Source organism: Haliotis cracherodii, unplaced genomic scaffold (genome assembly GCF_022045235.1).
Source record: "Haliotis cracherodii isolate W230 unplaced genomic scaffold, xgHalCrac1.p SCAF_8, whole genome shotgun sequence".
Lineage (NCBI taxonomy): Eukaryota > Metazoa > Mollusca > Gastropoda > Lepetellida > Haliotidae > Haliotis > Haliotis cracherodii.
This window is the reverse complement of record NW_027266341.1, coordinates 48,543,517-48,568,091: the sequence shown is the minus strand read 5'-3', so window position 1 is coordinate 48,568,091 and position 24,575 is coordinate 48,543,517. Positions and strand designations below refer to the sequence as shown.

At 41.2% G+C, this 24,575-nt stretch overlaps 1 protein-coding gene across 3 annotated transcripts in view; it reads left to right on the top strand.

Moving 5' to 3' along the window:
* The first annotated feature begins 4,324 nt into the window (after positions 1-4,324).
* LOC139449386 (ankyrin repeat domain-containing protein 50-like) overlaps positions 4,325-24,575 on the top strand; it is an 84,316-nt gene continuing 64,065 nt past the window's right edge. For 2 of the 3 annotated variants that reach the window (XM_071230750.1, XM_071230752.1), the window contains exons 1-2: positions 11,583-11,890; positions 12,225-15,105. In XM_071230750.1, coding sequence (XP_071086851.1) covers positions 12,604-15,105 — 2,502 coding nt within the window. In that variant the 5' untranslated portion in view covers positions 11,583-11,890; positions 12,225-12,603. Of the gene's footprint in view, positions 4,497-11,582; positions 11,891-12,224; positions 15,106-24,575 lie in introns of those variants that run through there. The other variant, XM_071230751.1, reaches the window with a different exon arrangement.

Genomic DNA, 24,575 nt, shown 5'->3' with positions numbered 1-24,575 from the left:
CCATACAATGATTCATTCATCTTGGGGCTGACAAGTTCGAGATCGTCTCCATTAGTGAAACTATTTAAAACATGCTGCATTTTACAGGCTTGGCTCGACACTATTCCATAATTTTCTTTGTTCCAATTTTTTTACTAATGACTGAAGTATGTTTTTTTTCCCTTTCGTATGGCAACTGAATAATGTTTCTAATTAAACGTGTGATAGATTGTTCCATCATGCTTCTGACACTCTCGCTGTTCTGAATCCGTGAAAGCGTGGGCGAATCAGGTTTCTCTTTGTTTGTTTGTTTGTTTGTTTTTTTGTTGTTTAACGAGGCACGTAGAAGTATCCCAACTATATTACGACGGTTTATAAATAATCGAGTCTGTACCAGACAATTCAGTGATTGTCATCATCGATCTACGCAGTTGTGATACGATGACATGCATCACCGAGTCTGACCACCCGATCGCCTCTTTTACACAAGCCTGGTCGCCTTTTATGGCGAGCATAGGTTGCTAAAGGCCTATTCTGACCCGGATCTTCACGGGTGCAAATCAGTATGAGTAAAGAATTGAATACTTGTTAGCTTTAGTATTCAACTTTGCAAATAATATGAACCGAGAAATCCCGTCTGGATACGAACTATAGCAGGCATACCCTTGATTATTGGAATACCATGCACACTTAGCCGCCATTGTGGACAACCAATCCCCCCTTTTTACGTTCGTCACATGATTTACCAGCAAAATTGTGTTTGTGATTGATTGATATCAATTTCAGTGGTTGATATCATGAGCAACGCTCACACGCCGCGGCCGCCAGGGTACAATGACACGCAATCCACCAAGTCACCGAGTCTGACCATCCGATCCTCTTTGTCGCCTCGTGCAACAAGTTAGGGTTCCCGGGGATCTACCCCGACCCCCAGGCTTGAGCGTGCTTCAGGGCATTGCCAGATATTAGTATAAATAGATAAGTTTTAACTTAAAATATATATAATTAATATATGTAGGTGCGTTTTATAATCATTTGTTTTCTACTTTCTCATTTCATTTTTCCTTCCTACGTTGTTATGACGTATCTTCCCAATATAATATTCTTTTCTGATATGAGTGAGTGAGTTTGGTTTAACGCCTTTAACAGTATTCCAGTTATATCGCGGCGTGTCAGCTTAATGTGGGAGGAAAGCCCGAAGTGGTGCAGGTCTCAGACGTTTACCACTTCGGTGAAACCCACGAGCACGGGTATGGTGCTGAAAAAACTAGAAACATAATCGGGGCAAATCGGGATTCGAACCCACCATCGTAGGTTTCTGGCGCGCCCAAGGGACGCAACTCTGCACAGCGAATCGCAACGCCTTAGATGACTGGGCCACCCGTGTCCCCTTTTTCTGATATGATAGAGAATTAATCAGTGCAAATGCAAAACGACAAACGCCATTGTTTCCCGGATACAAAATAAACAACAGAACAATGTCCTTCTCTCCTCAAAAGTAATGGTTGGTTTGCGTGAGGCGAGGGTAGAGTGTCATTTGTTAGTACACCAGAGAAAACCGTAATAATTAATGTCTAAGTTAATACATCACAAAATAAACAAGGATGTCCTGCTCCTGTGCTCTGTCGTGCTTAAAGGACATGCTGTATTGCCTATCCTGTTCTGTAGACGTTGCGTGTGTGTGGGTGTTGTTTTACATCGTAATCTGCGACATTCCAGTTTTGTCATGGCAACATGGAAACAGTCCCGTCTGGGTCAAGCCAACCAGTGGATGACAGCATGAACAACGACCCACGACGGCAGCAACTATGAATCAGTCAGCGATGTCACACATTGTAACTACCCGATGCTTATTATTGTATATATTTTACAAAAACAACACTCCCCTTCCAATATATGAAATAAAATAAAAATAAAATAAATAAAAACCTTTTTAATGCCACCTGAATGTGAATGTCGCCAATTCTCGTCATAAAAAGATATAAGACCACGGTAATAAAAAAGAATGAAACGGGGGCAAGGTAATAAAAATGTTGTTGTTTTCCATTACCGATACACAGGTACATAAATGTACATGCCAAAACAATGGCTATCAACCCATTCCGCCATTCCGTGACCCCATCGTGACCTATTTACACCTGGGGCCATCTGGAGAGTCGTTATATGATCTGTACTGCTTGCTAGTACATATGTCTCCTATTGTCTGGTTAGGGCGATGCATTAGACATAGATCTACACGCAGGCGGAACCGACAGGTAAAACCAGTCACGCTTTGCTAATTCCATTAATCCGGGTGTGATATACGGGAGGGTCGACACCTGGAATGTCTGCCTGACTGGGGTCATTATACTGAGAGTAATGTTACATTGAAACGTAACAGTACATGGCTGGGTTTAGCTATTAAATATGAAGGCCTCTCGCGGATAGGGGAAGAGGGTTGGTCGGCATGCTTGGGTGCGCAAATTAATGTCTGCTCATGTAATATGTTCAAGCAAGTTTGTGATTTAATGCCTGGGCCGAAAAGCCATGGAGAAGTCACAGTGAACTGTGACCATCCGATCTTCGTTATGGTGGCTTTTATCACAAGCTATTAAGATTGGGATACCCCGGGCAGAGCCTGTCCCCGAAAGCCTGGTTGGGTCGGGGTGGGTGAGTGGGTTTAGAAAAGTTAGCTTTTAATGAATGTCGTTACAATACAGGATTGTTTTCCAGGAAGACTTAATATATTTTGCCATACCAAACTATGCAACGATAGTTAAGAGGGAATAGTACATAACATAGGATTCGACTAGCCATGAGGTAAATACCACAAGACAAGGCACGAAACACGATACATCAAGACATGACAGAGCATGAAATAAAACACAATTCACAAAATAAATCAAGGAAATACACAAAACCTAAAAAAAATATATTTTAAAGAAAACACATGCTTCATAACATAACAGACGCATGACATGACAAGTGGAAAAGATGACACGCCAAGTGGAGGAACAAGACATGACAAAAGAAACACGACATGACAAGAGGAGAAACGGGGCATGAGAAGTGGAGAAACATGGCGTGACAAGTGGAGAAATATGACATGACAAGTGGATAAACACAACAGAACAAGAGGAGAAACACGACAGAACAAGAGGAGAAACACGAAAGAACAAGTGGATAAACACAACAGAACAAGAGGAGAAACACGACAGAACAAAAGGAGTACCACGTGACAATTAAGTGGAGGAACACGACGTGACAAATGGAGAAACACGAGAGAACAAGAGGAGAAACACAACAGAACAAAGGGAGAAACACGACAGAACAAAAGGAGAAACACGACAGAACAAAAGGAGAAACACAACAGAACAAAAGTAGAAACACGACAGAACAAAAGGAGGAACACGACGTGACAAGTGGAAAACAAGACAGTACAAATGGAGAAACACGATAAAACAAAATGAGAAACACGACAAGAGGAGAAGCACCACATGACAATAGGAGAAACATGACGTGACAAATGGAGAAACACGACAGAACAAAAAGAGAAACATGACGTGACAAGTGGAGAAACATGACGTGACAAGCGGAGAAACATGACAGGACAAGAGGGGAAGCAGGACATGGGGAAAACAAAAGAATGCCACATGGCGAGAAGAAACCGGCTGCCAGACATATTTCTATTAAATCTGATTCCTACACAGTTCCTTGATTTATCTCCATACAAGGTCGGTATACTTCAATCCCATAGTTCAACTCTATCTGTGCCAGTGTGTGCTATATCTGTATGCGTGTACTACAAGAGATCACACAGTGCCAGGGTTGCCGAATGGTACACCGTTCCATCAATACTTTACACCATATGCACTCTGTATTCCGCAGTTGCTATTCAAGCGTGTAGGGAGTGCCAAGTCCTCAGTGAAGTGCGAGACGTTTCAAATTGTCAATCAAAAAAGTTTCCACCCAAAAAAAATATTCCGTGGAATGTCATACATGAGCCCAAGGCAAGGAAGTCATGTATAGATTTCACTGATAGACTTCACCCACAGAATGTAATCCATTATCAAGCCCTAATCAGGACAATTTGTTAATGTATTTATCAATGAAAAGTTTCTCAGACTACCCGCGGGCGGGCCCTATATGAAATAAACACCCTCGTGGGGACAAGCGGTACTCTTTCATCTTGTATATTTCAAATGCTTGAAATACCACTGACTAAGACACAGCACAAACACACGTAGTTCTGTTAATAATCACACTCGCTCAACCCATGTTGGTTAACGCTTGACCCAGATACAGTCGCCCCCGCACCCACAAAATATGCCATTCATACTTGTACATTTCATTCAAGGCTTATGGATGCGGTGTACCTCCAAGATCCCTTCAATAGTTAATATACTCTTCCAAGGATACTGACTGTACGGTATCTACACACATGGAATGTGACAAATATATGACGAATTTACGTTTCATTCTATAGTGGAAGCTGTCAAATCGGATTAAAGGATTAACGTCCGTGCTGGTGAATCAAAGTAAGTAGGCGCTCTGAGTAAGAGTCCAATATGAAACATTAATATACTCTACACTGATCCGACTTTGACTGACACTAATAATTTGTCCTGCTTAGCTAACCATAATTCATTAGTAATAACTCATTGGTAATGAACGATTAAACGATTTATTACTCTGTAATTTCAAAGAATGTCTAATTGATGAGAGGCGATTTTTTACATGTATGGTCATGACATGATATCAAAGTAAGGAATTCGTGTTTCGATTTTTGTTTATTTAAAAAAAATGATTTTCCCAGTCGTTCATGACCACTTTTAGTTTATAATCGCATTGGATGCAAATTCATTATTAATTTTGGCAAATATTTCAAAATAGAAATTACATAATAGATGAATGAAATGAAATTGATCATTAATGAAATTGATCATAAATTTCTTGTAAATTCAGATACACATAAATTCAACAATCTTTTTTAAACAAAACATAAGCAGCAAGGTTTCGTATTAGGAAGAGGGGGTGCACTCGCGCGCGTGCGTTCGTGCGTGCGTGCGTGCGTGTGTGTGATTTGTGGCGCGCGGGGGGGGGGGGGGGGGGAGTGTAAGCGTAACAAAGTGAAGTTAGGGGTTTACTGCGAAGTACGTACCAAGGGGGGTCGATGTACACGTTGCAATGGGGTGAGACCGTACGACTGATAAGATACTGTTTTACGCCGCTGGTAGCAGTTTAATAATCAGAACATGGCTGGGGATGTACTTACTCTATATAAGAAGGACCCTGGCCCAGTGTGTGTGAACTACTCTGTACTACCGATACATTAACACAGCAGCTGGGCCGTTTGCACAGTGGGTAGTGCGTTTGCTCGCCATGCAGTTTCTCTATCGTTGGTACGATTTACGATGATCGTAGCTTGATGCCTCCCCCGTCGAGACACGGCTGAGAAAATCATTTCCAAGTCATGTAAACTCGTATACGCTCTCGCTCTAAACGAGACGGGGTGATCAGTGCTGGTCCTCGAACCCTTGTGTGGCAGACTTTACCTGTTACAGTGTTTATTGGTTCTTGGTAATTAGTTATGACTATGTCCATGCCTCCAAACAGACGCAGAAAGACTGGGGGACATGGTCAACGTGATACAATATGTTACTGAGATGTTGGGTCGCGATGACACAAACACATGGCCACCCATCCTACCCTACAGCATAACGTTATGGTGTATATAAATAAATAATTCTTTAAATGAATAATCGATAATAAAAAAACATCAACCCAAATCCTCGCCTTTGAAATTGAATCACGAAATATCGAGATGATTAATTAAAAAGATAGCCGCATGTGTTTTGTTACAACAAGCCATCCTGGGGATAAGAAATATAACGTACAGTAATGACAAAAATTGCAAGGTGCGCTTTAAAAAAAAAATCCATTCTCGTGGCGATAAACATGCTCATTGGGTAGGGTTTGATCACGTGGTTGCAATCCGGGTGAGCGCGACAGGCAGGTGACTGCGAGCGGGGAAATTAACAGCTTTGATTGAAATCACGTGAAAACCAACACTAATTATGCATAAACAGATTACTGATTACTGTAATTACATAGAAACAGTGTCACGGGTACACACTGATCATTAATAACAACGTCTAGCCCGAACCTAAATGGGACAACGGCCCGGAGAAACAATAGCCTTAGAACAGGAAGCTATAGGTTGTGCATTGCGTCAAAGAATCGCATACATTTTAATGATTCGTCTTACTCTTTTGAAAATATTAATACACAGCCTTGCCTCTAACAATGTCTCTTTATTATCACGTAAGCGCGTTTACACGTCTGTTTCAATATTTTGTTAAGCTTCTCGTCACTACAAAGCTTTGATATCGCTTTTGATAATGATATGTGTATCGTCGGTCCGTCAATGCGTTTACTGTCGATCCTTCGGTTCAACTACAAGGGTTCCTTTTCAGTGCAATCCTCATTTACTAGGAGTGAAAAAATCGTATTACATTTTACGTTTTCGTCAACACTCTAAACAAAACACACACGCCTGTTTTTTTTAAAGTTTTATCAATACGTCCGTCTAGACTATTATATGCAATCTGGATCAACATCGCACGTTATCATAATAGACCCTCTAAATAAGGAAGGGTAGTTAATTCCAAAGCCCTTATGAAACATGAATAAGATATTGAAGTGTTGACATATATGTTGCGCGATTTAGAGAGTGCCCCACACATGTCGTCAGACAGCTGTTGTACGACACCCACTTCCCACGTTAACTGCATGACGAAAGTTTGTTGGGTGAGCGAATGTGGTTTTCAGTCAACTGTAGCGAGTGGCACTGAGCCGTGACATGAATTCCGCATGTCCCCCAACACGTGGGACTGATATTGACAAAGACGAAGTATTGACGACGTCAAGCCCTAGTTTGTTCACATCATTGTTAAGCAATTGATATTTCTCAAGACGGTACTAACTCTACTCGACGGGTCAGAAGTGCAATGTACTGAATACAAGTAGGATTACACATGTAAACTACATGTACGTAACCCTGTGTATGTTTGTTTGTTGTTTAACGCCGCACTCAGCAATATTCCAGCTATGTGACGGTAGTCTGAAAAATAGTTGAGTCGGGACCACACAATCCAGTGATTGACATCATGAGCATCGATTGGGATACGATATGGTGACATGCATCAACCACATCAGCGAGCCTGACCACCCGATTCCTTAGTCGCCTCTTACGACAAGCATAGTCGCCTTTTATGACAAGCATGGGTTGCTGAAGACCTATTCTACCCCGGATCTTCACAGGTCGTGCACATAATGGTTCCGCATGGTCAGACTCTGTGACTTGGTAGATTGGGTCATCGTAACCCGGTGGCCAGGATCTGTACTCACAATGTGGCTATTGTTGTCTGGCACAGGCTCGATTGATAACAGGACATCGTCATATTTCATTTGTTTGTTTGTCGTTGTACGTCGCACTCGGCATTATTCCAGCTATATGACGGCCGTCAGGAAATTATCGAGTCTGGACCAGACAATCCAGTGATTGATATCATGAGCATTGATCCACGCAATTGGGATACGATGACATGCATCAACTAAGTCCGCGAGCCTGACCACCCGATCGCGTTAGTCGCCTCTTACGACAAGCACAGTCGCTTCTTATGACTAAATGGATCCTATTCTAACCCGGATCTTCACGGGTACCCCGTCGTATACATACTAATATATCGCTGTGTGCGGCGTTAAACAACAAACAAAAATACATGTATACGCGATAAAAAATGGAAAACCTCTCACACACGATTAGCAATAGCACTGTAACATCTATATGAAGGCAGTCTGTAATTGATCTAGTCTCTACTGAGACCCCATCCAGGGGTTGATATCATGAGCAAGGCTCTCGCCTTCGGTGAACGGCGACACGCATGCGATCAACCAAGTCACCGAACCTGACCCACAAAGTCGCCTCTCGAAGCGAGGGTAACTCCTAGGGACATATTTTAACCCGGAATCTCCACGGGGTGTGGACTGAATGAAAATAGTCTTTGGAATAGAGAACGGGTGTGGCTGGCTCGTCAGAATGAAGACCCGGTCGATTCCCTCATGGGTAAAGCCCAATTCTCATGTTCCCCAGGGGGCGGTATGGTAGCCTAGAGGTTAAAGCGTTCGCTCGTCACGCCGACGACCCGGGTTCGATTCCCGACATGGGTACAATGCGTGAAGCCCATTTCTGGTGTCCCCCGCCGTGATATTGCTGGAATATTTGCTAAAAGCGGCGTAAAACCATACTCACTCATGTTCCCCAGCCATGGTGTTGGTGGCATATTACACTCACTCACTCACTCGCTCCCTCAACAAAACAGTACTTCTTCTTAACACGTAATAACCTCATAAACATTCAAAGCAAAGCCGATTGTTTGTTTGTATAAAACATTTGCTTATCCCCAACAATCTGTAATCTTGATCACTACAGTAGTCTACAGGTGTTATGGTTGTGTAATACCAGCTAAGCGTTACGGATTACAGGATTATCTGAAGGCAATACGTCCTGGTCATATCCGAAAACATTGCATTCCATAATCGACACGCGCCACTGACACAAAATCACACCTGGACAGCTTTCACACGTGTCATAAATATTTGATCGCGCGGACGTCGGAGGAAACAATCTTGTGAATGCACGTTTACTCAATGAAATTAGATATAAATGCACGTTTCAATCACATTGAAGTGGCGTGTATTGAAATACATATTCATTGTTTGAAAGTCTTGCGATCGGTTAATTTCCGGACATGTTCAGCATTTCATATCAATCGTGAGTGTGTGCATTGGTTTGTGAAAGTTCAGCTGTCAAGACGCGAAATAGGCCGAGAGAAAGAAATAACATTCTGCGTGCGAGCAAGAATTAAACATGGCACGTCTTCGGATTACACGACGCTAGCTGTTGTGAAATTTCAGAAAATTTACGATATAGAATAAATACCGGCTTCGCAAAATTTAAATTCCTTGAGAGAGTTTTAGGGTTCTTCTTCAGCCACGTGCCATATAAATCACCCTGTATATGTCGCTGACATTGCTGTCTGACATTGTGCAATAGATTACCAATATGTCACTTTGACATAAGGCTGTCAAGCGTCGTGAACAAAGAAGGGTGAAGTTTTCTCTGAAGTGAGTCCATCCCTATTTATCTATGGTAAATAGATTCATATCACTGCCTGTGCCAACTAACAAAATTATACATGATGCAACCCTACACGTAAAACACGGATATAAATTAGGCCATAATCGCGGTATAAAATAATCGCTTTTCAGTAAGAGGGCCCTGACATTGTTATAAAGTGACCTTTTTATCGCATGTGTTAAACTTGTATGATGGTTATTCTTCAAATGAATATGCTTAAATTACATATATTTAATGGTTATTTTTTAATTTTTCAATTAAGTGTGAAAATTGATTGCTATTATAGTTCTTTTTCTTTAATCAAGTCGTGTATATTCCATGGATGAGTGAAGTTTCTGCCCATTGACCACTTGTCAGAACTGACCGAGCTTGTAATTAATAAATACAAAATCATACCAGTAATTAGCATTGATCTGATGACCGACTCTAACATTCGAATGTAGAAATAGTAATATTCACATATTCATACAAATAATTTATCACACTTAACAACATACGTGGTTTCAACAAAGGCGACCAACATATCGTGACCTCATTTACCGTTAGGTGTCTTTATGTACCGTAAACTGATTATATGTACATTGTACGTGATTAGAGGTTGTTTTCACGCAAACCCGTTGACCGTTACAATCCGTTTCTACACCTAATTTGAGTAGGTCACACGCCAACGTATCAAAGCAGACCGTTATAGTCGACCACAACAAAGCCCAAACCGTATCGTTTATTGTTTTGTCTGGGGCTTCTGTAGACATAACAACATGTCACATTGTCACGTATTATACCAAAACGCGTCACCCACGGGACATATAAGTTGTTCCATCCAAACAAAGGATTAAGTCTCGTTTCGCATGGACTGTGCGTGCATTCCTCTCTTGGCCGCACAGCTTTTCCCCAGATATCACAGTGGAGGAATCAGTCCCCGGCTTCATTTGCACCGCTTAAAAGCGGGTTGTGAGCAATTTAGTGGTTTTCTCAGAGATTTCAAAATATACACGCGTTATATTACGGGGCTGCACGTCTAAAGTTATTTGGACATATGCTTGTCAACTGTTGGTTATTTGGATTGTTGGATTAATAATTTGTCAGTTTCTATGATACTAATGGTGTTATAGAGCTCTACCGATGTTTTAATGATAACATAATATAGTTAATTGTATCACAGAGATGATCTTAAGTATAAAGATGCTAACATTAATATCGATAAAATTAAATAACAGTATGGTGTAGGGAAGAGAATTTATGGATGTCAACTTCTTTATTATGAGGAACACAACGTTTCGGAGTGTATACTTACTTACTTATCAGGAGAATAATAATAAACGATGTGTTCCTCATAATAAAGAAGTTGATATCCATAAATTCTCTTCCTTATGTGATTCACTTTAAATGTCTTTCAAAAACTTTGTTTAGGTTAATCATCGGGAAATAAAGATGATGTTTTAGCAAAGGTGCCCAGTTTCATGTTAAGACAAAATAGAAACACAATCATAGTCATATTACTTCTTACTTTATCAATACGTATATTGGACTGGTTCTATGTATCACAAGTTGTTTTTGTAGGCATGGGTAATATAAGTTGTATAATATACGTATTATATTGCCTGATTAAATGGCGGAACAACGCGAAATCGATGATCTAACTGGACACTGACAGAATGCAGAATGACAGAGCTGACAACGTCTTTTGATCCGAGTGTCAGAGAACTGTAGATGACATTAACAGTAAAATATTCATTATTACATTACAACCAGTGAAAACCAATTTACATGTAACAGACGATATTTGTGACGCCATACCTGGCATTAATTCTTCAAATTAACTAGTTGTACTCAAGACTGAGAAAATATCATATTAACCATAAACTTAGTCTGCCATTTAATTCTTGAATCTGGGCGAAATATTCATTTTGTTAATACTGGAATCTTGTTTAAATGTTGGCGATAGTATTTGGCTACGCTTTTTAGATCAGCTGATCGATACATATATCTTTACAGTCATCAAAGCTGTTCAAGGCTTACTCCATACCGAGTCTGCGACAAGCTTTTAAGGAAGAACGCGAGTAGTGGCTCTTTTTTCATATTCTTAGAAAAAAAAAATTCAGAAAAATCGATGAAGACGTTGGTTGTTACGTTCACTATAAAACCGTCGTCCCGACCTTATTGGAATATTTGTGACCCAGCTGAAGGGATTCCATTTGCTGACCTCCCTGTCTAACCGTTCCTAATTACGTACATATTACGCAAACACTGCATATTCGGCTGATTATTAAACCTTTGTCACCACTTAGTCAAGTCAATAATTATCTGTCAATCATTGACAAAGATACACGGAGAACCTCCGCGCAGCCAATCAGAGCGCGGCTGACGTCACAAGCCCACCCCTTTGCGGTACTCTAGTCTTTGTGGACGGCGGTGTGTAAAAATAGCATCGCAACGTTTTCAATGGAAGCCTCCTCCGTGTGGTAGCGAGGTGTCTATGTTGTGTATAGGGGTGACTTGGAGGTGTTTTTGTTTGGTACATACTAAGGTTTTAGTGCAGATTTGCTGAATTTCTCTCTATGTGAGAGAAATCGTACCAGAGCTAATTATGCATGGAGAGCATATCGCCACACAGTCGGTGGTTCGTTCGATCGTGTGTCGGAAGCCCGGTCGCTCTGAATGACAGCCAAGCGTCGGCATGAGCGGCGGAAAATATTCTGATCTTGGATTATAACAGGATTTCTGACAGAAGTAAGTATTATGACATGTTCTGTATGGCTCGAACAGTCTGTTTGTGAATTTTGGTTGTGAAATATTCCCCATACGACGTACATTCGCCATGTGGGTTATAACCCGTTGTTGTGTTTACATATCCGTACTCGCCACAATACGACTTTATTATACACCGGGAGGGCAATATCACCGGGATTTGGTTGATATGCAGCAAAATCAGTTTTGTAAAGGCCCGTGTTGGTAAAATACTGTTCGATAAGGGATATCTGCATATTGCGCGAGCTTGTGTGAGACTGGTATGCTGAGAGCTGTCCGTATTGATTTCTGTCATGAATGGCTGTCTATATTTCAGCCCGTGACCTGCGAGGAGTGAGGTCGACTAGAGCAAGGGGACAAGACCAGCCCAAGGCGGTCACGTTGCAGACGGGCCCGACCCCCCTCTCAACCCCACCCCACGATCAGTACGCGATGTGGGGCCTGAAGTGGAGTGTGCAGTGAGAACAAGCAGTCTGCTTAGGTTTAGGGTCATCGAGAGCAGTGGAATGGTTTGTTACCAGGGAGATAGAATTGTGTCATACTGGAGATTATAATGCGAGCCGTAACGAGTTATCGTTAACCGTGATGTTAAATTTGAACAAGTGAATTACCCTTGGACTGGTGTTACACCAACGTGTTGTGTTATGCCTGATCTACGTTGTGTCGTCTGCTAGCCAGGCGGTTTTCGACGAGTTATGTCGTCTGCTCCCTGCAGTATCAACATGACCCAAAGTCTTCTGCAAGGAAAGCGGTTCTTTTGCCGTGAGTGGGCCTTCTCCAAGGTGAACCATTGTGTTGAACATAGACCCTCATCTAAGACCTGTGGGGCGTTAATTATGGGGGGTCCTGGGTGTGGGAAAACCGCCCTATGTTGCGAGCTGGTGTGGCCGACTGTGGTTCAAGGCAAACAGGCGACACTGAACAAACGCTTGCTTGCTTACCACTTTTGCCAAGCAAACGATATTGAGACCTTGTCTTTGGTCAATTTTATTCGCAATCTTGTCGATCAATTGTCAAAATCGGACTTACTTATAGGCTACAGAGAAAAGATCCAAGAACCGTCTATACAAAGATTATTGGAGCCCTCGGAATGTGAACGCGATCCTGATGAGGCTTTCAAACAGGCGGTTCTGCATCCACTGTGCGCAATTGACCCGCCGAAAAGCACGTTATTCATGATTGTAGATTCTATAGACGAGTCGTATTTGCAGACAATCAATGATAGAGTCAACTGTAGCAGAACCCTAGCTGAATTACTTGCAAATCACCACCCTTTATTCCCCGAATGGTTACTCCTAGTGTGTTCCTCTCGTAAACAAAGCAAATCAGTAACTCGAATGTTCACGGGCTTCAGAAAAATTAGCCTGGACGATCTTAGAAAGTCTCACATTGTTCGTGATGTGCAACAGTACATTCTGTGTCGACTGGACCAAGAGGAGGCCCTCCGGCAACATTTGAGCAAGGAAACAGCTGAAATGCTAAACCAGCTTCACATTAAAAGTAATGGCTGTTTCCTGTACTTAGAGAAAGTTTTGGACGGAGTGGCAGAGAACTTTATAATGTTACGTGAAATTCGAGAGATCCCTGGCACACTTAACGGGTTGTATCTCTGGCTAAGCCAACGATTGTTTGTTCGGAAGCAATTTGCTAAAATACAACCAATTCTAAACGCCATTTTGGCGTCCCGTCGGCCGATGACACAGGATGAATTATTCTCATGTGCCCAGGCTTGCTCGGGAAGTTTAAGCAGAGAGGAGTTTGACAGACGATTGCGGCTCATGTCAAAGATCCTCATTGATGGGAAAGAGGGGACAAAGATACTTTTTCACCACAGCTTTGCCGAGTGGCTACTTGACGTAAAACACTGTACCCAGAAATATCTGTGCAATGCTAGTGAAGGCCATGGGATGCTCGCTATGCATGCCACTCGCAACGCGCCCAATCTCACACCGGCGGAAGTTCAGGACTTCGCTTTACATCTGGTGAGGACGAACTTTCAGGCTCCCATCCAACATTACCACATAGTACAGTGGTTGCTCTTATCTGGGGCGAACGTCGAAGATAGCTTGTCTGTAGGCCTCCCTAAAGATCAGAAAGTTCTCAAACTTTTACTGGACGCTGGGGCGAAGATGCCGTCTAATGAGGTTCGCCCTAGTGGTATTACTGAGCCGTCGGCGAAAGATGAATCCGAGTCGGTGAAAGACCTTCAAGATATCGATATTCCTCTTGACCAAGTGGACAGCAATGGCCGGACGCTGCTTCACACCGCTGCCCATCAGGGCAATCTGCAGGTGGTTAATTTACTCCTGACGAAAGGGGCTAACATAGAAGCTATTGATAAGACAGGCCAGACTCCGCTTAATTTGGCGGCCAGGCAGGGATACGCCGAAGTTGTTGAGGTCCTGCTTAAGGCTAAAGCCGAGGTCGACCACGCCGACAACGACGGCTGGACGGCGTTGAGGTCGGCGGCCTGGGGTGGACACACCGCTGTGGTGGGTATTCTACTGAAGGCTGGAGCGAAGGTTGATCATGCTGACAGTGATCAGAGGACTGCCCTCAGGGCAGCTGCATGGGGTGGACACGAGGACATTGTTTTGAAATTGCTCGAACACGGCGCGAATGTAAACAAAGCTGACAACGAGGGCAGGACTGCTCTCATTGCGGCAGCGTACATGGGGCACGTGGAGATCGTGCAACATCTTTTGGATTACCAGGCGGATATTAACCACGAGGACTGTGACGGTCGGACGGCGTTGTCAGTGGCAGCGTTGTGCATTCCTGCAAGCGAAGGACATGAGAAAGTTGTCAGTTCCCTGTTGGAAAGAGGGGCTGAGGTGGACCACCAGGACCATGACGGCATGACGCCGTTGGTCGTCGCCGCCTACGAGGGCCATAGCGACGTTTGTGAGCTTCTGTTGGAGTGGGACGCCGACGTTGACCACAGCGACCACAACAACCGGACAGCATTGTGGGCAGCAGCGTCTATGGGTCATGCCAAGGTGGTTGCTCAGCTGCTCTTCTGGGGTGCGGCTGTCGACCACATCGACGCCGAAGGACGTACCGTATTGTGTGTAGCGGCGGCACAGGGTAGTGTAGCCGTTGTCCAACAACTACTGGACAGAGGTCTGGATGAAATGCACCGGGACAACTCGGGATGGACACCGCTACATATGGCTGCATATGAAGGACACACTGAGGTGAGTTTATTGTGATTAGTACGGTAGTCACATATCCATTGACAAGTGTCAGATCTGCATTTGATTCTAACATGTCTCATATGATAGCTGAATGGCTCTCCAATATTCTGAATTTGTGTCTGTATTATGTGTTTTTTGTAAATGGATGCTTCAATTGTCGATAGTGCATTCACCGACTGGTGTTTTGATAAGGCTGTCTGCCAGTGTCATGGACGTGTGTCACGCAGTCAGGGGTTTCACTGTATTTTCGCGTGTGACTCAACTCGCTCGCACAACCAACAACTGCATTAGGGTTGTAATATTTTCAGATTTCTATGCCACCTTTGTGCCTTAAAATATTTATACACGTTATTGACCCGAAGCCAAGTAAAATGGCTACCATGCATAATTAACCACCACGCTGAAGCATCTCTTCGATAGATTCATCTTTTGAACAGGTCGATCGCCACCATTTCAATGAGATATACAATATACATGTATGTATATACAGTACCATTCAGTAAGTGGCATTTTGGTAATTTGTTTTAGTGGTATAGTTGACAGTTGCGCAGTGAAGAAACGCTAAGATAAAATATCAATAGTATTGTCTGGAATATGTTTCCTGTTTCCGATGACTTGAGCATATTTACTGTAGCCTGAAACTCACCCTATCAAATCTATTTACCTTTATACTTGAAAAATACTCCTGCCCTACAATTTATCAACAAACAGCATTATATTGTAATATTTACATTATATGGATCCAAACAACTCTTACGACATAGCCAGTAAGCCCCGTGGAAGATCAAGCTGGTAATAATGGAGTCGTTCCAAGTAAATATGAGCCCTGAAAGTAGGTTATGTCGGGTTAACATATTTCATATTTACATAATATGTTGTTTGTAGGTTTCTCGTGTTTCATAGTAAGTTCTTTCAAAGGTTCCAAGCTTAGGGATGGTCCAATTACTGTACCATGGTTCTGGTTCATGCTGCATTTAAACCACGAGTTTTAAGAGATATTATCGATTATTCTGACGATGATGTTGCCGTCTTGATAAGGTTAGGTAACTGGCTTTGGTTTGAATATATTACCCAATCTTCGCCTTAAGCTATGTTTAAAGAAATGTCATCATGTTTTCCCCTACATATATGCTTTTGCAATGTCTATTTTATGCATGAAATAGAACTTTAACATTTTCTGATTCGATAACAGTTCAGTTTTTGTGTGTCGTAAGAAAATAGTTTCTGTACAAAAACTGCCATCAAATCTTGATCAGTGTCATTTGACACTACCGGATCTTATTTTCTGACACAGTGCATGATTTATGAACACATGACTGACAGTGTGCTGAATATGTTTGCTTTAATAATTTATGAAACGTCGTGTGAAATTTCACGAAGTTTCCTATGTCGTTATTGGTCAGTAAATAAAAGTATGTACCTCCTATATATAAGTAGAGAATCTCTACTTAAATATTGGGTATAAATTTTTTATTTACTGACCATTAACGAGTTCCTGTGTGTCGGTAACAGTATCGTTCATCATAATCAGCTGTCTTCAGCGACCCATACTTGCCACAAAAGACGAGTACGCTTGTCGTAAGAGGCGACTAACGGGATCGGTGGTCAGGCTCGCTGACTTGGTTGATGCATGTCATCGATCCCAACTACATGGATCGATACTCATGATGTCAATCACTGGATTGTCTGGTCCAGACGCGATTACTGACAGACCGCCGTCATCTAGCTGAAATATTGCTGAGTGCGGAATCATAATCAGCTCATCGTTGAAAATACACTTATCCACAACAGTATTACATTACTAATTGTCTCAAATTATACGAAAACCCTCACAGAGCAAGTGTACACAGGTATCACGTAACAGGGTTTGGGTATAAGGTGGTCGTTAACATTCAAAGGCATCGGGTGCATTTGAGGCTATTGCCCAGGAGCTTGTGGAAGTCGGCAATGCCTTTACGAACACGTGCGCTTTTGGAACAAAAGTTGTCGGAGAGTTATGTTGAAGGGTCCCGTTTGAGATACGTATCATAGTGTACCCGAATAACACGTGTTGGCGATTTCATCTGCACTTGACCTGATTATGAAGTCGTTTTCAGGGCACTGGGTCAGAACGTCTACCTGCACGATGAGCGCTGTTGTTCATTGAAGCTACGCGTAGACCTTTGGGTGATAGAGTTAATACTTATACATATTTAAGTAAGGGATAATCAGTTGTGTGGTGTCAGTTAATGTAGTCGAGGAACGGATAATAACACATGTAATGCTCAACTGTTTGGGTGGTCTGTTTGTTTGCTCGAATATCGGACACGGAAGAATGATTGGGATTACGTGTTAGGAATTGGTCAGACACGTCTGGATAATACAGGGAATGTATAAACTTATACTAACGCTGTGTATTTAATTATAATTTTATGATGTTATCATGCACTTTGACACAAAATGTTCTGTTTTTCTATTCGTTCTTTACGAGATCAAGAATCCAACGTCAGCGATCCTAATCAGGACTTCGTTCAATTTCGCTAATGGACATTCTGGGTCGACTATCGCAGGTTACAACCTGATGACTGACCTATCAGCGTTCCTGCAGCACTAAAACATATTCAAATACTTAACGCCTGCAGCCAAAGTGTAACGAAATGTCGCACATAATAATATAATCGTCATGAATTACCAGATAACCATTTTGCAATTAGTATATGCGTGATTTTAACGCGCAGGTTGGAACTCCCACTCCAACACCACGGGTTAATAACATTTTTTGTGTTCACTCTTTCTTGTCTGTTCAATGTCAGAAATCGATTCGATGGTGGTCGCCATGGCAATGCCTCGGACGTCTAAATTTTAGACAGTCGAAAGTGACTGAAGAATAAGGATAATTCTGAATCTGACAAACTAAACCTCATGTTTTCTCAAGATACTGTCTTCTCCTTTCAACCCGGGGAGAACTAATGGTAGCCTCAAATCAATTTCATCTCTGGCGAATCTATTTCAGTATGCAGTTGGCATAAGGGTGTTCTATTTATTTACTGAAGCCTACTGTCTGTTATCGGTGAGGTCGTGTTCCTCTCTTTACGATAAGTCTCTATAGCGAATCCAGACACCTGCCTTCGATGTGGTCTTGAGTTACCTGTGGAAAGTCACCTATTTTAACCTGAGCACACTAATAAATTACAGAATGGGTATAAAAACTAGTTTATGGCACATAAAGTCATTTGTCGAGTAATGAAATGACTTTTCATTTGGGTACTTGTTCATCATGATGGTAATATGAGATGAGGATTAGATTTATAGACATAATTAATTCTTGTTGATATTCCTTTATTTTATACTTGACAAGTTTCACTGGAATGCATAATACATTTTTTAATTATTTCCAAAATATATTTCAGAAAATTTTATACTAAAACAATTGTCAAATTTTTTTGTAATTATGTTACAGAATGTAAAGGTCATATGACATGTAGATAAATCTATAAATTAATTTGATTTGAGATATTTAAGTTTAAAGTATATGTTGGCTACTTTGCCAAATGTAGGTGAAAGACATTGGTGTGATCAAAGACTGATTATGTATTATAGTGAGTGAGTGAGTGAGTGAGTGAGTTAAATTTTACATCTCATCGACAATAGTGCAGCCACATGTTATAGGGAAAGGGGGATTGGTCTTATGACTTATCATATTTTGCTGCCCCCTCCCCATTTTACGAAACATTTTTTCATGCCCCCCTGTTCCTGAAATAAATGACCAGTCCCTAAAAGGAACTCAGTTATTTATGCCCCCCCAGCCCCCCCCTTAGTTGATATATTTTGGCAACCCCTTTTTTGCTGTGTCATTTTTCATGCCTCCCCTTAACCTCACCCTCCCCAGTCCCCAGTATTTAAAAAATATGTTCTTGTATTTATTGGTTCCCCATAAGTAAACATGGGTTAAATTAATTGTTTGTATTGTACAAATTTATCTATCAAGTAATTCCTTTCAAGGAAGGAATGGCAGACATGTTCCATGATGCAATGAATCATTATGTTGCGTGCTTCCATAGAGAACCCACTGGAACCCAGTTCTATATTTGGAAGCCATGATGTCACTGCTTGGACCAGGTGTGACTAATAAAGTTCTGGGACAGCATCAGGTTATTCAGCACTAGTTATTTATCTTTAATAGAAATGTGTCATGCATGTATTGATCAGTGGGAACATGAAGAGGAATCCATTAACAGGTATATCAAGAACTGGTCTATCATGAACCTATATGTCAGTTTTATGTGCCTGAAAATACATTGGAATCTGATTGGAATCAGGGGGAATTGGAATATTGGAAGGCCCAAAGCTTAATTACAAGAAGCATTGAGTTTCCGAAATAATTGTAGAACACATGAGTGAAGTCATACTGATATTTTAACTTGATGAAGAGAGGATGTTGGCAGCTTTTGTTGGTGGCGGTGTCAGACAGAACTTATTTCCTAGAAAGACACGTTAACATATTGTGTAAGTTGTCAAGATTATGACAGGTGATAGCTCAAAATGTTATGGGGCAGGGTAGCCTTGTGGTTAAAGCATTAGCTCATTACTCTGAACACCCGGGTTCGATTCCCCACATTTTATGTATGGGAAATGGACAGAGCCTGGCCATGTTAAAGAACAAGTACATGTCCAGTTTTTATTAACACCCAAAATAGCTGAGTGTAGAATACGTTCTGAGTAACAGAAATTCAGTTAATTCATTGCAGTTTGAAATGTATGTTATCCCTGGGGCAGACAATCAGCGTAACATGGTGAGAGCCTTCACCTGTAATGGTGGAGACTCTTTCAGTGATTGTAAGAACACATTTGCTGTTCACTAGGGTCAATATGCAGCCCTATTATTGGGAGTCAAATTCTACATTTGGCGCCATGATATGTAATGATGGCAGCCTCAGGTCCAATCTCTTGCTCATCGTTATTGCATTTACAAGATACAACCATAAAACATTTAAGTAAGAATAAACAGATTGTCATATATTATGTAAAAAGTCATAAACCAATTTCAATTGAGAAATTTAGAAATATACAATATCTGTATACCCGGTAGACATTCTGTTGTCAATTTCATAACTGTTTTATTTCTAGTAGAGTCAAGGCCACATTAGATGATGTAGGTAATTTGGCACATCCTGAAATTGAAGTTTATAGGAGAGGAAAAAAATGTCAATTTCATATATTGCAGGATGTAGCTGACTGTTTCCTCAATTACAGCTCAGGGACTACCGGAAGGTGCTCCTCGTAATGTGCATCTGCAATATACGATTGTTCATTACTGTCACTCATGAATCATTTATCACACGGTCATGCGAGTCGAGCAGTTAGTTTCCTAGTAGTCTCTTGACACAAGATTACGACCATGATGTGGTACATGCAGAAATATGTTGCCATTACAGTCTGCAGATGTCTTAGATGCTGTATGTAATTATTTGAATGTTCAGTAAGTAAATGGGTAGGTATTTTCTGTTTTGAGATATCTTTATTCAACATCACAAATGAAGGATATCTGGAACACAGAACAGGAAACAAAACTAAATACCACACATATTTCTATAATGTAAATGTACATACTCCTCTAATGAAGACCCGTGAAGATCCGGGATAGAATAGGTCTTCAGCAACCCATGCTTGACGTAAAAGAGACTGTTCTTGTCGTAAGTGGCGACTAACGGGATCGGGTGGTCAGACTCGCTGACTTGGTTGATGCATGTCATCATTTCCCAATTGCGTTGATCAATGCCCATGATGTCAATCACTTGATTGTCTGGTCCAGGCCCAATTATTTACAGACTGCCGTCATACAGCTGGAATTTGGCTAAATGTGGCTTTAAACAACAAACAAACAAGAACGTTCTTTTAGACACAGAACTTGTTAGGGAAATTCATCATCCAAAGAGGGCATGGGTTGCCCAGTCGTCTAAGGCACCCCGATTCGCTGTGCAGAGTTGCGTCCCTTGGGCACTCCAGAAACCTATGATTGTGGGTTTGAATCCCGGTTCGCCCCGATTATGTTTCTAGGTTTGTCAGCACCATACCCGTGCTTGTGGGTTTCACCGAAGTGGTAAATGTCTGAGACCTGCATCACTTCGGGCTTTCCTCCCACATTAAGCTGACATGCTGTGATATAACTGGAATACTATTAAAAGCAGCGTTAAACCCAACTCACTCACTCACTCATCATCCAAATGAGGCTATGTATAACACATAAAGTGAAAAGCACCCTACTCAGTGTGTGAATTATGTGCGAAACCTACCATTGCCTGATACTTAAGTAATGTGCAGGGTTGATGGTTGCAAGGCAGCTAGGAGCACATGTGTCACGGAAAGTATTACCAATTGTGTGATGAAATCGGAGCTCTCATAATGGTCAGAGCACTCACTGGTTCTCCCTTATTGGAACCAGGCCTCGGCCCAATTTGTTGGTTAGAGCTGGCAACTGCACTGCTAAGCCGCTGTATATATTCACAGGTGATAAATGAAAAAACGACTTTGTGTATACAAACCTGTGAAGTATTTGATGATGTATCAAGATCAAGACGGCCTGTGAATAATCGAATGTGGTCTGGGCAAACCAGTGGTTGAGAGCATGAGCAACTATATACTGTCAAGGTACAGTTGTCAGCTGTGGCAATGAGCTTAGGGTACCTGAATATTTTAAGCTATTCAGACCCACGATCTCCATGAGGGCTTCAGGATATAACCATGTCATAAGCTGTTATTGGCATAAGTTTGTTGCCATGACAATCTTGAAACATGCTGTTTGCACATTTTGCAGACATTGATTTAATTCTGAAGTATGTAAACATGACAATATTCAATACTCCAGGGGTTGTGTTATCACATTTTTGAAGGACAACGAAGACATGCTTCTTTATTGTTTTAGTGTTTACTGAGGTGTAAGCAATGTAATATTGATAAATGTAAAATGACCCTTGAAACTTGGATTTGACCAAAAAATTACAAATTTTTCTAGGCTAAAACACTCACAAAAACACTGCAAACTTGAGATCCAAAACACAACCTTGTCAAAAGCTGCACCATTGAATAACCATTTTAGTTAGTTTGTTTAATTGTTTGCCACCGTCAAACATGGGTGTATTTACCTTCTTTTAGCCGGCAGTTAAGTAGTACTATTAACAATATGAACAACATTCACTCTCTCGTTCTAATAAAAGTCAATGGAAAATATATTTTTTTATTAGCATATTCTTATGGTATGTTCATCATAATCATTTTGTTTGTTTCCTGAAGCACTATGATCTGATATTATCCCCATTGGGATTCTGGGTGAGAATATGTACTCCAGCAACCTATGCTTGTTGTAGGAGGCGAACCATAGGATCGGACATGGTTGATGCATGTCATTGTATCCCAACTGCATAGATCAGTGCTCATGATGTCAATCACTGGATTGTCTGGACCAGCCTGATTATTTACAGATTGACGTGATAGCAGGAATATTCCTGGGAGTGGCTTAAAACAACAAACACACATTGTACAGAGTGGAACATTCTTCATAATTGGTAATCACTGGTTTGCTTGGCCCAGATACGAGTATTATTATTTACAGGCTGTTGTCATCCTGCATAGTGCTGTGTTAAACGACAAACAAATAAACAAAGCTGTATTTTGATCACTGGATAAAAACATATTATAGAAGTCAAAACAAGAGATTTGGCACATTAATACATGTGTTTCCAGAAATGTCTTGATATTGATCAGTCTCTGCAAAAATATATTTGAGTCTGTTATCCCAAAGTTGATAGTTTCGTTATTTTCGGTAGATGTAAAACGTCCATGCCAGAAAATAACAGTCTCAATTACCCACCGAAACAGATTCCATAGGGCGATTTTAGGAATGGATTTCTGAAAATCAGTGATGACACCAGGTGTTCGTTAAGAAGGAACTCATATCCTGCCCTACCGGAACCCATCAATCATACGATTTCAAATCAGTTTGAACATATTGAGCGTTATTAATAGACTAGTCTCTGAAATGAACATATTTTACAGAAGAAACAGTTGTTAAATTATAGTTATTAAATATAATAAAAAGGAGCCCAGAGACTTTCTTCATTTTCAGAATATTATAGACTTGCATGGGCTATATTAGATATATTTGTTTCAGGGTCTGTATGACAGACTACATTATTAACTAAATCTTCTAGATTGAAACTAATTGTATTGCACAATGTGATATATTTCTCTGATTAAGAATATAAAGTATTCAAATTGTTCTGAGAATTGTTCTTTACGTGATGTTTGTTGTATTTAAAGGTCTGGCCCAGAGGAAATCAAGTTGGTAGTTCCTGCATGATAAGACACTGTCATAGTCATTAATGTCAAAATTATTTATTCCACGGATGTGATCCAATCAGCTTGCCAAGTACATGGACAGGTTAATGGGAGGCTACATGGAATAATTTCCTTCACCATCATTACCTAAGCCCTCACAGACTTTGTCCCTGGCTTTGTCTGTGAATAGTGGCACTGTTTGTATTGAATAACACCTTATCCAGACAAGTTTGACGCCAAAGAATCGGTGGCCTGATAGGCAACCAAGGAAAGAGGTCAGAGTCCTAACTGGTGATCAGTTTGTCTTGGAAATAATGGTTTCATTTCGCGAATCACCCCCGATTAATTCGATCACTTGCAGCAGTTCCCTGGATTATTCATACCAGCTTGTGCGTCAGAATGCGTAAAAAAGTTCTAAAGGCTTGGTAGGACCTGAGTTCCAAGATGCTGTTTGGAAATTGGGGTCAATTTGGTCTGCGAGCTAAGATGGTGATAGTATTAGATCTCTCCAACTTGCTGTGTAGCAGAATATGACAATTAAGGATCCAAGAATAGGTACGCCGTGGATCTTGCATAAACTCTATAATCATGGTGCCAGCCGACTCTGCTTCAGTATTCAAGCATAAAATACAGCTCGAGGATAATGATAAGGATGGTCATATTGCCCTGAATTCATCTACAGACCACATTTTTTGTCACTGTTAATCTAAAACCGTGAAAATTGATGAGATACAAGAATATGCAGTGTCAGCACTTTTAAGCTTAAGAGGAAGTGTAAAAGGAGTGAGTGAGTATGGTTTTACGCTGCTTTTAGCAATATTCCAGCAATATCACGGCGGGGGACACCAGAAATGGGCTTCACACATTGTACCCATGTCAGGATTCGAACCCGGGTTTTCGGCGTGACGAGCGAAAACTTTAACCACTAGGCTACCCGACCGCCCCAGTATAAAAGGACAATTGCTACTCTGTATTAGTGGGTAGCGTGTAGGGTGGGTAGCATGTGTGCTTTATTATGGAGGTGGACATTTTAGCAATTTGAATTTATGCAGAGTTGCAGTTTCTGTGATATTCAAAGTACATGTACGTGTATTTCAAAATACAACCAAAATTGACAAAGAGAGTGTGTTTCAAGTTTTGGGGCAACTGAGAGTTGG